The 13,546-nt window shown below is 39.3% G+C and overlaps 2 protein-coding genes across 3 annotated transcripts; one reads left to right on the top strand and one right to left on the bottom strand.

Moving 5' to 3' along the window:
- Positions 1–8: 8 nt before the first annotated feature.
- On the bottom strand, positions 9–3,417 carry kctd10 (potassium channel tetramerization domain containing 10). The gene is made up of 7 exons (XM_077601589.1): positions 3,315–3,417; positions 2,209–2,422; positions 1,979–2,148; positions 1,288–1,374; positions 1,158–1,210; positions 865–1,060; positions 9–772 (listed from the first exon to the last, which is right to left on the bottom strand). Exons 1-7 carry the CDS (start codon positions 3,315–3,317, stop codon positions 554–556), a joined length of 942 nt encoding a protein of 313 aa, XP_077457715.1. The 5' UTR covers positions 3,318–3,417; the 3' UTR covers positions 9–553.
- A 45-nt stretch (positions 3,418–3,462) lies between these two features.
- Positions 3,463–13,465, top strand: ube3b (ubiquitin protein ligase E3B). 2 transcript variants are annotated; one of them, XM_077601182.1, is made up of 27 exons: positions 3,463–3,776; positions 3,938–4,020; positions 4,109–4,275; positions 4,362–4,476; positions 5,023–5,082; positions 5,173–5,277; positions 5,356–5,452; positions 5,533–5,618; positions 5,939–6,021; positions 6,105–6,210; positions 6,289–6,409; positions 6,493–6,670; positions 6,800–6,966; positions 7,038–7,205; positions 7,293–7,464; positions 7,546–7,664; positions 7,972–8,086; positions 8,192–8,291; positions 8,775–8,894; positions 8,966–9,142; positions 9,210–9,548; positions 9,874–9,939; positions 10,016–10,074; positions 10,144–10,326; positions 10,535–10,646; positions 10,716–10,808; positions 11,186–13,465. In XM_077601182.1, the coding sequence occupies exons 3-27, from the start codon at positions 4,115–4,117 to the stop codon at positions 11,375–11,377; spliced, it is 3,294 nt and encodes a 1,097-aa protein (XP_077457308.1). In that variant the 5' UTR covers positions 3,463–3,776; positions 3,938–4,020; positions 4,109–4,114; the 3' UTR covers positions 11,378–13,465. The 2 variants fall into 2 exon arrangements, with proteins under 2 accessions (XP_077457308.1, XP_077457309.1); XM_077601183.1 differs by having other exon boundaries at positions 3,463–4,020; positions 9,210–9,320; positions 9,411–9,548.
- Positions 13,466–13,546: the final 81 nt, after the last annotated feature.

Genomic DNA, 13,546 nt, shown 5'->3' with positions numbered 1-13,546 from the left:
CAGGTTACAGTTGTTCACTTCAACCTCAGCATATCTCCTCCATGAAGTACATCTAACACCTCAGGTGAGGGCTCACCTTCCTCCAAAATATGGGGTTTTACTTTGAAATAGAGCATCCAACTTTCAGTACATAAAAACAATGTTTAAAAAAACAGGGCCATCTCGTGGCCTGTTTGTTCTTAACACTTGAATCACTCACTGAGCATTTAACTCAAAGTTCACCATTTGGAGCTGCTTACATCGCCTAATTCATCTCCTGAATGTAATGTTAGGACCACTCGTGACAATAAACAACACGCGGATTTCAATGAAACTACCGTGAACAACCATCTACGAGTATTAACTTGTGCAGTCCAGTACAAAAGATCGCTACTTAAGTGAACAAACATCGCCGTCAGTCAGAACATGACAAAAATAAAAAGACACGATAACTGCACAGCTATCCGCTAATACAGTCTCCTGGTAATGGATGTGTAAGAGAGGCGCTATCGAGTGAAGGCGTAAGGCACGGGTGCGGTGCGGGTGTAAGGCTTCGGCTAAGACGAGTGTGAGGTCACTGGTGGTGGTGCGTGCGATCATCGGGGCGTTTGATGTGGATCCGACGAACGCGCTCGATTCGTTCGCGCTCGTCGTCTTCGTCCAGATGATGTGATCGCCCGGCAGCGCCCCCTGTCGCCTCCAGTAGAGCGTTGTCCGGTCCCCTCCCGTCGTGGGATTCGTACAGGAGGATGTTGAGAGTTTCCTCATAGATGCGGGCTTCGGGGAACTCCACCTAGTTCACCCGAGCGGGTGTATGAAAAAATGTGATAAGAGACTTTTGCGTAGGAAAGAGTGTAGGACGTCGTGGGGAAAATGTCTGCCCACCTTTGTCTGCTTCTTTTCGGTGGCATAGACGATGGAGGTGCAGCACACCTCAGCGATTTTGCGACCCTGTCCGTAGAAGGACCAACAGCAGATCTCGTCCCCGATCACGTCTTTGATGAAGAGTACGCGGCCGTTGAAGCGCAATGACAGCTTGTCGAACAGCTCGATATTTTTCAGCATGTTGTCGTCGGAATTGCTAAGGAAAATGACAAAAAATAAATCAATTAAAAAACAAACAGTGGCCACCTTGAATCAAGGATCCTATCAAAACTTGAGATTGTAAGGGCACTTACCTGGTGTAGGAATACTTGTTATTGCTTCTATTGTACAACAGTTTGACCGTAGGCTGCGAAGACCAAAAAAAATGTCTTTAGAAAATATGGCAAAATGCCCCTGCTTTGAAAAAATTTCAGATTAAACTACCTTATTTGAAGTCGCAATAAGCTTCTGCTCCTCCTTAGAAGAGGTCATCAGAGGCACTTTACACAGAGGTTCATATGTTTCTTTGTTCTGAAATATAAGAAATTAATTCAATTGATTTTTTTTCCAAGATACCAACCAGCACAAGTTAAGACTGCCACCTGGTGGAGCTGAATAGCTTATATGCAAACCATAAAAGCCCAAAGTCTTAGTAATTTCTTCATTTAGTTTTCTATATTGTCCGATTTCTACTAGTTTCCCAGATATGTACATATATTATCTTTTTTATTTTTTAAATTATAGTTTTAAATTGAGTGATGATAAATCTCTTGTCCATGAATTCACGAAACCTTTGCGTGAAATGTATCGTTTGCAATTCATTGCTTATTCTGTTAGCATGTAATTGGATACTATCATTGTACGTTAGCATGAAACTAAAAGTTTTTTCAGGAGGAAAGGAATGCATGGTGCATTTTCTTTCATTTAGTTTTGAAGTTTATCTCCATTCAGTGTAATAATCACCAGCATTGGTAGAAGTAAGTAGTCAGTTTGTATCCCCCCCCCCCATGTTTGATTGATTATATTTTACAGCTGCTCACTGGATTTTTCCCATCTACCTCATGTCAGCGTCACTATATGGGCAAAAGAAAAAATAAATCGGACTGAGGGAATAACATAGTATAAAAGAAAGTACCTGCAGGGCAGCTGTGCATTCATCAGCGAGGCCTTGGACCAGATAATACTTGGCTTCTGCAAGCAGCTCTTCGGTTTCCCGCCGGCTATCCGGCAACGGCACCGCTCCGTCCCTCAGGTAGTTCAGGATGGTCCCGAAATGTTTGCCACAGCGATCGATCAAAATCCAACCTTTTAAGAGCATTCAAATGTATTGCAATGCACCAGTTGGAATGCATGACGGTAACTTACCTTCACTGTCAGTGAGGACCTCCATTCTACCACTGAACATGGCTTTAAGCATGGTGTCCTGCTTTGTCAGAGTCTGCATTGTTGTGTAGTACAGGGCCCCACCCACATTTAACTTGACGTATTTTGAGCTGGGGCTGGACCCTTTAAAGGATGTGGTCCGGGTCGTAGCTGGCGGCACCGCCGAACTCACGGCACTCTCTCCTGACATCTCTTCCTGGAACAAAACCAGACAGAAAAATTGTAGCACAGCAGCCAATGTGAGCGGATGTTTTCTTTTCCTCCTTAATGACAACAAAATCACACAATTATCGGTTGTTTCCTGTTACTGTAATTGTATCTGATCCCAAGACAGTCTCACTTCAGGATAAGGCTTTCACTACTGTGGAGTGAACAGTAGTCAAAAATTAACTATTTGGATGCAATTAGTTAGGAGATCTATTGCCATTAATGGGTGTTTTCGATTGACATTTTACCAACTGGAACACAGGGAATAGTATTTCGATGGCAGTGAATGATTTAGGCAACAAAATAGTCCAGTATACCATAAGGATAGTGCAAAAAACCCATACACATATATAACACTATATTGTGATGGAAATCAGGCCTAAGATAGCCCACGTTAGATAATTTTGTATATAAATTTATTCATACATCTTTTGTACCCCTTAATCCTCATCCTGAATTGGTTGGCTGTTCAATTTAAGGAAAAAACTAAAACATTTTGTTGCGCTTATTCCTTTTCTCTATATGCATTCTCGATACATATAATCGTGATTCGTTATCGGCAAATCTTCTAAATCAGGTGACTCAAGACTTGCATGCAAAAATGGTTTCATCGACACCCATAAACACAAACGTATATTGTTTTTAGAGAACAGAAAATTGCGTTGGAATCACCATTTTTCTTTGTCGAGCGATTGAATAATGAACACATTTAATTGAAGAAGTGAATCCGAACGCGCAACCTCCGAGCTATTAAATGCTATTTGTGTCCTTAAACACGCGTCAAAAATCTTTCAAACAACCGTATGAAATAACGCGTCCTCTACACAAACGTATTGTTGGCAATTTAAGAAAATCGGGAATGAAATCGGAATGATATTTACCATAGAAACCACAACAAACTCGGAAACGGTAGCTTGCTAACGTACGTCAGCGATCGGCTACTTCCTTCCGGCTCATGGCTGCCCAAATGAAAATGACGTCAACATTCCTTTTGATCCCTTAAAGGCACAGCGACATTATTTTTGTTTGGAATGTCCTCGAGCTTTTACTTATATAAACAAATGGCAGGATCACCACCCATTGTAATCGGTTTAATTGGATTAATTTTTCTTATGATGTAAATTAATTAAATAAATATGTATCCTCGTTTACGCTGTAGAGATGTATTTGCTACCCGGAAACTTTTCCATGCGACACCTTTAGATTAATGTTTTCAGGTCGTGTTCAACTCGCCTCTCATTGTTTACATGATTAAAGTGATATAACATTCCTATTTTTTGAGACTGACATTGGCAAAAGATGATCCTTAATCTTAAACAGATGGAAAATACAAACAAAACGATGTGAGTAGCTCGACTGCGTGACGAATTTTACGCAGATTTGCCTCCAACTAGCCGTGGATGCTAACCATCAGCTCAGTTGTCAATGTATCGCTCATTTATCCAGAGATGACGATTTAGTCAACATTATTTTACATTTTTTACTGCTGCTCCGACCCTCAAAGCAACGAAATGACTGCGGGGTTATAGCACCAGATGAGCCTTCAGGCCCAGATAACATCTTAACACGAGAAGTTCTGCAGCACTGGTGAGGATTGGGAGGAGACATCAGAACCAACATGTCCATTTTGATGGGTCAAAACCATTTTGTGACAGATTAATGCAATATTTTTCAGGGTAAGATGTTTGGTGCTTCTCAAAGCTCCAAGTCTGAATTCCTGGATAAAGCCAGGCAGGCTAGAGAAGAAAGGAAAGGTCATAAAGACAAGGAAAGAGCTGCAATTCTCATGCAAGCTCTGGTCAGAAGATATCTATGTCGCTGCAGACTGCAGAAGCAAATAAGGTTATGCATATTTTGTGTCATTGCAAGACAAACATTGCTTCTCGCGGTTGTAGTGTTGACATTTTTTTGCTTGGTTGTTTTTGCAGGAAAGATGTTGATGACTATTTTGAGTCCTCCACTGCAACATCAAAAAGAAATGCACTTTCCATTTTTAAAATTGCTCGGAAATTACTGTTCATCTTCCATTTGGAGGATAAATTGGTGAGTATAACCAACAACATTTTTTGGATTTTTTGTAACTTCAGTTTGGGTAATTGGGTTTTGGCCATCATGTTATTGATCCATAGGAGTGGAACCATATGGGTAAGTGCATGATACTATATGCAGACAATCTGTCCAAAATGATTGTCTTCCTCACAGACAATAAGAATATTTTAGTGCAACATTTCTGTGAATTAATACACTAACATGAGTTGGAATATTCTTGTAAACTAATGATTGTTAACACTATTGTAGTGAAAATATTTGGTTGAAAAAAGCTTTTTAGCAAAAAAATAAAAATCCACCTGCACACAGTTCTATCCAATACATAAGTTGTTCAAAATACCATGGTTCAACAATGTCTGTTTTTTTCCTTGTATTTTTATTAAATTGTAACACCGAGTTCAGGAAACAATCCTTAATTTGACGTAACTACGAACCACAGACTCAAAATCAAGGAGAATTATGTGAAAATTGGGTTGACTCGTGTTTGATTGAAGTGACTGGTTTCATAAATGGTTTTTTTTTTCCCTTACTTTTTTTCAGCGGTTTGAAAAGCTATGTCGGGCTATTCTTGCCAGCATGGACGTTGAAAATGAGCCTAAAGTGAGTGTTTCTTTATTCATTTATTTGCCAAACTACTTCAAGTGTGAGTTCAAGTCATATTGATTTTTTTTCTCCACTTTTGGCTCTTAGGTTTGGTATGTGTCTTTGGCACTGTCCAAAGATCTTACAATCCCTTGGTTAAAACAGATTAAAGATGTGCTATGGACCTGCTGTCAACTATTGAAAAAACTAAAGGTTAGTTAAGCTCTGAAGATCTATATGAAAAATATACAAGGTGCTTGATCACATGATGTATTTTGTTTTTATTTCCAGCCTGATATACTGCAGGATAATAAATTGGTAACGCTGTACCTCACCATGCTGGTCACATTTACAGACACGTCAACATGGCGAATTGTCAGGGGGAAGGGTAAATTTGAAACCAGACAAGAGTTAATTCCTTGTGCTATTGTTGTGCATAACATATTTTTCCATCTTTTTTTGTTTTAGGAGAAGCTTTGCGACCTGCTTTGACAAGAATTTGTGAGAATGTCATGGGTTATCTCAATCAAAAGGGATTCTATTCAACACTACAGGTATTCGCTCACGAGCAAGATCATTTTGGACACATGCAGAAAAAAAAAAAACTAGAAAATATTGAAAATTTTGCAAAATTGCAAAATTTCTAAAAGTCGAATGATCACTATTTCGTCTACTGGTCTTTTTGTTTTTTCAAGTCTCTCGACCAAGTCTTTCAGATACACAAAATGTTAATAAATAATATGAATGAACCAATGTCTAAAGGATTTAGAAATGTATATATTTGGTGTATGTTTCAGTAAATCACCATATGTCACACCATATGTTTTCGTTTTTAGTTTCCATTCAACATGCGCCGTTTATCTCTTCTTGTCAGATCTTGCTGACCAGCGGCTTGGCTCGTTCGAAACCAGCGCTGTCCAAAGGCACTTTAACAGCAATATTTACTTTGTCGCTAAGGTGCGGAGATGAACTTGCGTGTTTAAAGGGTGGTGAAATGACACATTGATACAAATTGTTCCTTTCTACTTTGGTTGAATCAGACCAGTCATCGCTGCTCACTTCTCAGACAACCTTCTCAGATCATTCCTCCTTCACATCATGTCAGTTCCAGCTGTGACGTCGCACCTGTGTACGCTCACTCCAGAGGTACCAAGTCATCTTTGAATAACATACTTATCAACATCCCTACACATGGAGTTTGTAATTTTGCCTCTTTTGCTGCAGTGTGTTACTTCTATCCAGACACATGGCCTTTTGAAGAAGTTTATCTTGTTTCTAAGCCGGGAGGAGCAGTGTTCCGATATCTGTGTGTGTCTTGAGGGGAGCCACACACTCTGCTTACTTGGTACGGTAGGAAAAAAACAACAACTTTTAGCTAATGCTGTTCAACCAAAAAAATAATTGCATTTCTTGCCTGTGTTATTTGAGGTAATTTAATTCATCTGGGTTTCCTCAATGAGCGGATCATAGAAGAGGAGACCAATCGCTTTGTCAAGGACCTGACTGACATGTTATCCTACTGTCAGAGATATGTGTCTCAAAAAAAGTCTAATCTCACCCACTGGCACCCAGTCTTGGGCTGGTTCTCTCAAAATGTAGATTATGGGTGAGTAATAGAGACAGACGTTCTTGGTAGGTTTATTGTCTTTTTCACCTTTATTGTTTTTTTAAGGGAAACAGAACAAACTGCTAAGATAAAAAAAATTATTATTTATTCGTCTCTCCTTTTTTTTAGTCTTAACGAATCAATGCCGCTGGTCACCAAGCAGCTGCAGTATCTGTGGGGTGTGCCTGTCATCCGGACTCTGTTCAGCGACGTCCTCTCGAAGAAGCTAGAGAGTCAGGACCCCAGTCCCTTAACCGCGCAACCTAGCACGTCACAAAATAACCTGCCTGTTAAAAGTGAGTCATGAATCCAAATCTGTCTGTAAAGGAAATGTACTCAAGAGTCAATCGCCGTCTTTTTCTGACAGGCCTCTTTAAGCGAGCGTTTCAAAAGTCCGCCTCGGTCCGAAACATTTTGAAGCCCGTCGGGGGAAAGCGAGTGGACTCTGCTGAAGTTCAGAAGGTGTGCAGCATTTGCGTGCTCTACCAGACTGCTCTATCCACATTGACGCAAATACGCCTTCAGATTCTTACCGGTCAGTACAACGGCCAGGAAATGTTTGGTTGAAATATTTTTGAAATGTCTAAAAAGGGACAGTTATCATAGTGTTCCCTCCGTGCAGGTCTGACACACCTCGATGACCTTTTGCCCAAGTTGTGGGCTTTTATCTGTGAGCTTGGCCCACAGGGAGGCCTGAAACTTTTCATGGAATGTCTCAACAATGATACCGAAGAGTCCAAGCAGCTTCTCGCTATGCTCATGCTCTTCTGCGACTGTTCGCGCCACCTCGTCACGTAATTTCGCTCGCGTTCTTTTATTTTACGGTTTTGAATTGGCGTTGTTCATTAATTTTTATTTTTTTTAATGGATTTCAGAATTCTGGATGACATTGAAGTCTATGAAGAACAAACCTCTTTCAAGATAGAGGAGCTCAATACAATCTCCTCATTTCTTAACACATTTGTGTTCAAAATGATATGGGATGGTATCCTAGGTCAGTTTTTAAAATTTAACAGTGCATGTTGTTGCTCGGTGTTGAATTCAAATTGTTCCGATAATGCATGAAAAAGTTGTGTGCACAAATCTAATCCAAATGAGTTTCCAGTACAAGAGCCATGAAATTGGATCATTTGAAAGAAATGCTTTTCCTTCAGGTTTTGTTTTCATTTGGTGCAGAATGGTTTTGCATGAATGATAATGGGAAATACTCAAGCTGATTATATTGTGCCGGTTTAGCTGTTACCTAGATCGCTTCCATGTCTCGGGATTGAGCAAAACTTGCTCTTGTTTGTGTCTATCAGAGAACGCCAAAGGGGAGAAACTGGACTTATTCCACAGTGTTCATGGATGGTTGATGGTGCTTTATGAACGAGACTGCAGGCGAAGATTTACCCTGGATGACCACTGGTTACGCAAGTAACTAAAAACTCAAAATGTGTCTCTGTCTCTCTAATACCTATGCAGAGATTACTGCAATTAAAAAATTCTCCTCTTTTTTTACTTTGCATCTGTTGTTTTCAGGGACTTAAAACCAAGTTTGTTGTTCCAAGAGCTTGAGAAAGGCAAGAAAAGAGCCCAGCTGTTACTGCAATATATCCCACATGTTATTCCTCATAAAAATGTGAGTTATTTTGTCATTTTGTATTGTTAGTGTATAGATTTTTCTGACTTTAAAATTGGCAAAGAATGAATGTCAGAAGATGCATTGATGGATGTTTTCAATTTCAATGTTTTTATTCTCTGACTGGACTAAACAAATCATAATGTTGTTGGGACAATTCTTCCTCGTTGTTCACTGTGGGTTAACTCTGTCAGTATATCAGAAATAGAACTGATTTTCTCTGATAACATCATGGATATGGCAAGATTTTAAAAAAACACAACTGAAACTGAGCTGAACATGTCCAAGATGTTTGGTAGTACGTACTCTAGTGTTGTTTTCTTTTTTCGTGATCCAAATTTGGTAAAGTCTCACTACTTGTAGACCAGTGTAATAAAAAAGGAGGAGGTAATTTTGAAATGCATCTTAATGACAAAATTCAGGTATATGCAGCAACTGTGTTTCTATGACGATGTATAATGTTTTCCTGCCTTGTCATTTTAGAGAGTGCTGCTGTTTCGGAACATTGTCACTAAGGAGAAAGAGAGCCTCGGGTTGATAGAAACCAGCTCTGCCTCGCCACACGTCACCCATATTACCATTCGCCGTTCACGCATGTTAGAGGTACGGACACAAATCAGATGGATTGATGGGAAATGTCATGGCTTTCCCTAATAAAGAGTCTCCCACGTCAGGATGGTTACGATCAGCTGCGCCGGTTACCTGTCAATTCCATAAAAGGTGTCATTCGCGTGAAGTTTGTGAACGACTTGGGAGTGGATGAAGCCGGTATCGACCAAGACGGTGTTTTTAAAGAGTTTCTAGAAGAGATCATTAAAAAAGTGTTCAATCCTGCTCTCAACCTGTTCAAGGTAACCTAGTATTTGTGAAAAAAATACTTATTGTAGTCGAGCTGATTCCGTTTTTGTGTTTTATCAGACCACGAGTGGAAATGAGAGGCTGTATCCATCACCTACTTCCTACATCCATGAGAACCATTTGCAGCTCTTTGAGTTTGTGGGGAAGATGTTGGGGAAAGCCATATATGAGGTAGTTGAAGCATTTCAAGTAACTAACTATCCCAAGAATTTGTGCTCCTCCTGGCACACTAGGATTTTTGTGTGTATGTTTTTTTTAAAGGGCATCGTGGTGGATGTCCCTTTTGCCTCCTTCTTCCTCAGTCAAGTTTTGGGTCATCATCATAGCACTTTCTACAGCTCCATTGATGAGCTGCCATCGCTGGATTCTGAGTTTTACAAGAACCTTACATCCATTAAGGTTTACTAAGTCTATATATCATTTGATGCCTTCATTTTCAGTTAACAATTATGCATGAAGCATTAAAATAATACACGGGTACTTAAAATAGCATACTGCTAAAATCTAGTTAATACTAAATATAGAAAATTACAAACTAGAAAAATACAGCAAGATATTGGAAAATCGTAAAATTAAAAACAATTATAAGACGTTTGTGATTGTCAATGGCAGTGAATTTGTTAAATGTAAATTCAGGCATAGTTGCCATTTGCCACATTATTTTCCCACAACTGTTGTACATTCTACGTTGCTGCAAGATATCCAATGTTTACATTTTTTACAGCGTTATGATGGAGATGTGGGAGACCTTGGGCTTTCGTTATCCTACGATGAAGATGTAATGGGACAGGTAAAAATGGAAAAAAAATACCTATAAGGTTGTACACAATATTTTTAATGTTAGTTTACTGCATTTTATCATACAGTTAGTTTGCCACGAGTTGATACCTGGAGGGAAGACAATACCAGTCACCAATGAAAATAAGTATGTCAGTCATTATTCAAGTTTTTATTGTCAATGATGGGATTCTAATTGGAGTCCTTCACTGTGCAGGTTCAGCTACATCCACCTCATGGCTCACTTCCGGATGCACACTCAGATAAAAGAGCAAACGGCAGCTTTCATCCGAGGCTTTCGCAGCATCATCAACCCGGAATGGTTGCACATGTTTTCCACACCCGAGGTTCAGCGTCTTATCTCGGGAGACAACGCTGAAATTGACTTGGATGACCTCAAGTATGTGCTCATCATCTTTCCCCTCCTCCATTCTGGGTGGTTTCGGGGTGGGGTGTCCAAAACTTTTTTTTCTCTGAGGTCTGCTTTCAGAAAAAAAACATAGACTTTTGGACACCACTGTTCTAAAATGTTATAATATATCAAGCTATTAAAAACTAACGTCCTTTCTTCTCCTCAAAATTGATGCTTTCCTCTTCGTATGGCTTAGGAAGCACACGGTCTACTACGGAGGTTTTCATAGCAGCCATCGTGTCATCATATGGCTGTGGGACATCTTGTCCAGCGATTTCACATCGGAGGAACGGGCAATGTTCCTCAAAGTATGTCAATTTCTCATCTTTGTCATTTGTATCGCAATCTTTCCTTAAACTCATGTTGCTCTCCTTTAGTTTGTTACCAGCTGCTCAAGACCTCCTCTCCTAGGTTTTGCCTACCTCAAGCCACCCTTTTCAATCCGTTGTGTCGAAGTGTCAGATGATCAGGTGAGGTGCTCGCAATTATTTGGATACAGAAAAGGACCAACTATTTAAATGGGTTTCATAAAAGAACACAAGCTGTACTTTTTTATAATTTATTGGGTCCCAATGATTACATTAGAACTTTATTTCATCCCGTATTTGGGAATTTTTTTGGTTGCAGTAGCAAAACAGACACAAGACACACAATACATTGTAGACCTAGGTAAAAAAAACTGGAGCCACACACAAGAAGTGATGGTTACGAACCACAATGGCTTGAAAACATTGACTACAGAGTAACTTTGGCATTATACTATTTAAAATACTGAAACTCGAGAAACAGATTAGTTTAAAAAATGATCTTAAATCCTGAACAGTGTTTTTTTTCTTCCTGTGACCAGGACACAGGCGACACCCTTGGCAGCGTCCTCAGAGGCTTTTTCACAATCCGTAAAAAGGAGCCTGGTGGTAGACTTCCCACTTCATCCACATGCTTCAACCTGCTCAAACTGCCCAATTACAGCAAGAAGAGCATTTTGCGGGACAAGCTGCGCTACGCCATCAGTATGAACACAGGCTTTGAGCTTTCGTAAGGTCGCCAAAGGACAGTCCACACTGGATGAAATAGCTTAACCGAGGCAAAAGGTTTTTTTTGGTAGATGCGTCAGATCAGAGGAGTTATGAAGGACAAGGAAATCTGCTTTTGTCAAATTTGAACACCTGCAGGATTACTATTTAACTCCCTTTGGCAACCGGGTGGATGCTGTTTTTGCAGCACAATCTAATATGGCACCTTCCCTTGCCACACATGAAATCCAAGGTCTACATATAGTTAGTATTTAACTCACTCAATCCATATTTATAGTTGCTCGATCTCCGTTTCTCAGGCTTACCATTATCTTTCTTGGATTGAACATGCGAGAACTGGAAAGCAATACAGATGCAAGCCATTCGAGGCGCGAGGACGACAATGCGTTGGTGATACACCTACAATTTTCAACTTTAGGATTCAAGGATCTTGGAAGGAGCCTAACAGGATTAATTCTATTGCGTGAATTTGTCCGAACCATTTTATCTTCAGACTCCAGAAAACAGAAGACGCCCCTCGTCTTATGATCTTATTCAATTTCTCACTCTTAAAGAAACACTCTAGTTTTTAATCGTTTTAAAACATGGAATGTATTAAAAGAAGTATGCTTCAATTCTGGTGGGGCACCAACATTTCTCCATGTGAAAGATAATAGCTTTTTTTCTATATATATATTTAAAGTCATGTCCGTTTTTGCATCTTCTATCCGACAAATATGCCTGGAAATATCTTGTCACATCTCAAATTGATTAAGGTTTTATATTTCATGCTCCAAACCCAGAACATTGCTCATCAACCCTTTTAAATAATGCTGAGTGCCTCATGTGTTGCCATCCTCCCCATATTATCCTCTCAATAATTTTGTCTGTTGGGGAAAGAAAAGCCATAGAAGCGGCGGCATGGGTTATTCTCTGAAAGCCAACCACCGTAATACCATTATAAAACTACAATATTGTCTAGGGCCTGCGACGATACTCTCTATGGACCTTTTAAGCCATGTTGCGTAGAATTATACAGTACGTTTTCTCAAGCCTCCATACGTGATGTCACGAACTGGTTCACCAGCCTACTTAAACTTCTTCATGTTTCTTCATAAAGCCGTGGGAGCTTTTCTACTGTTGGGTTTGGGGCTAAAATTGTCATTAGCCAAGGAATAACCAGAAATAAAATTGCAGCTTTCAAAGAAATGTAACAGCAAGCATAAAATCTCAATCAAATCTGTCATTATTCCCTTCATAGAAAACTGTCTTTCCTACCACAAAACACAACACAATTAGGATTTAAAAAAAAATCAACAACAACAATAATAACAAAAACAATTGGTTCACAGAATTGATCTATGCTCCTTAACATATCCAACATAAATACAGTTGGTATTAAAGACTATACACCCCTGCAATTTTGTAAATTGAATGGTGTGGAATGGAATTTATCTTGGTTTCCATTTCCTTTAATATTGCTAAACCATGTATTTGAACAGGGGTGTGTACACATTTTATATTAACTGCTCTAATGAGGTGTGTTCTCAAAGTATGATCTTTTAGCCACAGCCTCAGTGAAAAAACAACATAAAGGTGCAAAATGATTGCAATTTTGTGTATATTTTGCCTATAAATTGTTTAAAATAGTCAAACAATGGTGTAATGTCTGATGGAGATAACTTAAGTAATTATCATTGTGGTGTACAACTTTTTGATTCCATGATCAGAAGAAATTCAAATTCAAAAGTTGGCAAATACAAAAGCATGATTGGCCGAGAAAGCTGCCTAATTAAATAGAACTGCGTAAAACCGGTTAATGTACAAAAAAGTGTGTATCTGAAATATGCTTAAATGCAAAAGCAATGTTGGTGTTCACAACTTGACGATAATGTTTGTCATCGACTGAAAATGATGTCAGCAGAAGAATATTTACTACAATGCAAGTCCATCCCTAAAGTCATTGTCTTCTGCACTTGAGTCTTTTCATACAACTGGATTAGGGAATGTGTACAATCAGAGATTATTGTGTAAGAATCGTCCATGTATGTAAAGTACATTTCGTTGTCATGTGCAATCCTGTATACAGAAATTCCATAAACATTTTGCTCCAATGTCAGTGTTTATTTTTTTCATGGTTCTATTTCTAGTGGTGTTTCCTTTCTCCTCATTAAGTCAATTACGTCTGATTACAA

This window comes from Stigmatopora argus, chromosome 5 (assembly GCF_051989625.1).
Source record: "Stigmatopora argus isolate UIUO_Sarg chromosome 5, RoL_Sarg_1.0, whole genome shotgun sequence".
In the NCBI taxonomy this organism is placed as follows: domain Eukaryota; kingdom Metazoa; phylum Chordata; class Actinopteri; order Syngnathiformes; family Syngnathidae; genus Stigmatopora; species Stigmatopora argus.
This window is presented reverse-complemented; position numbering and strand designations above follow the sequence as displayed.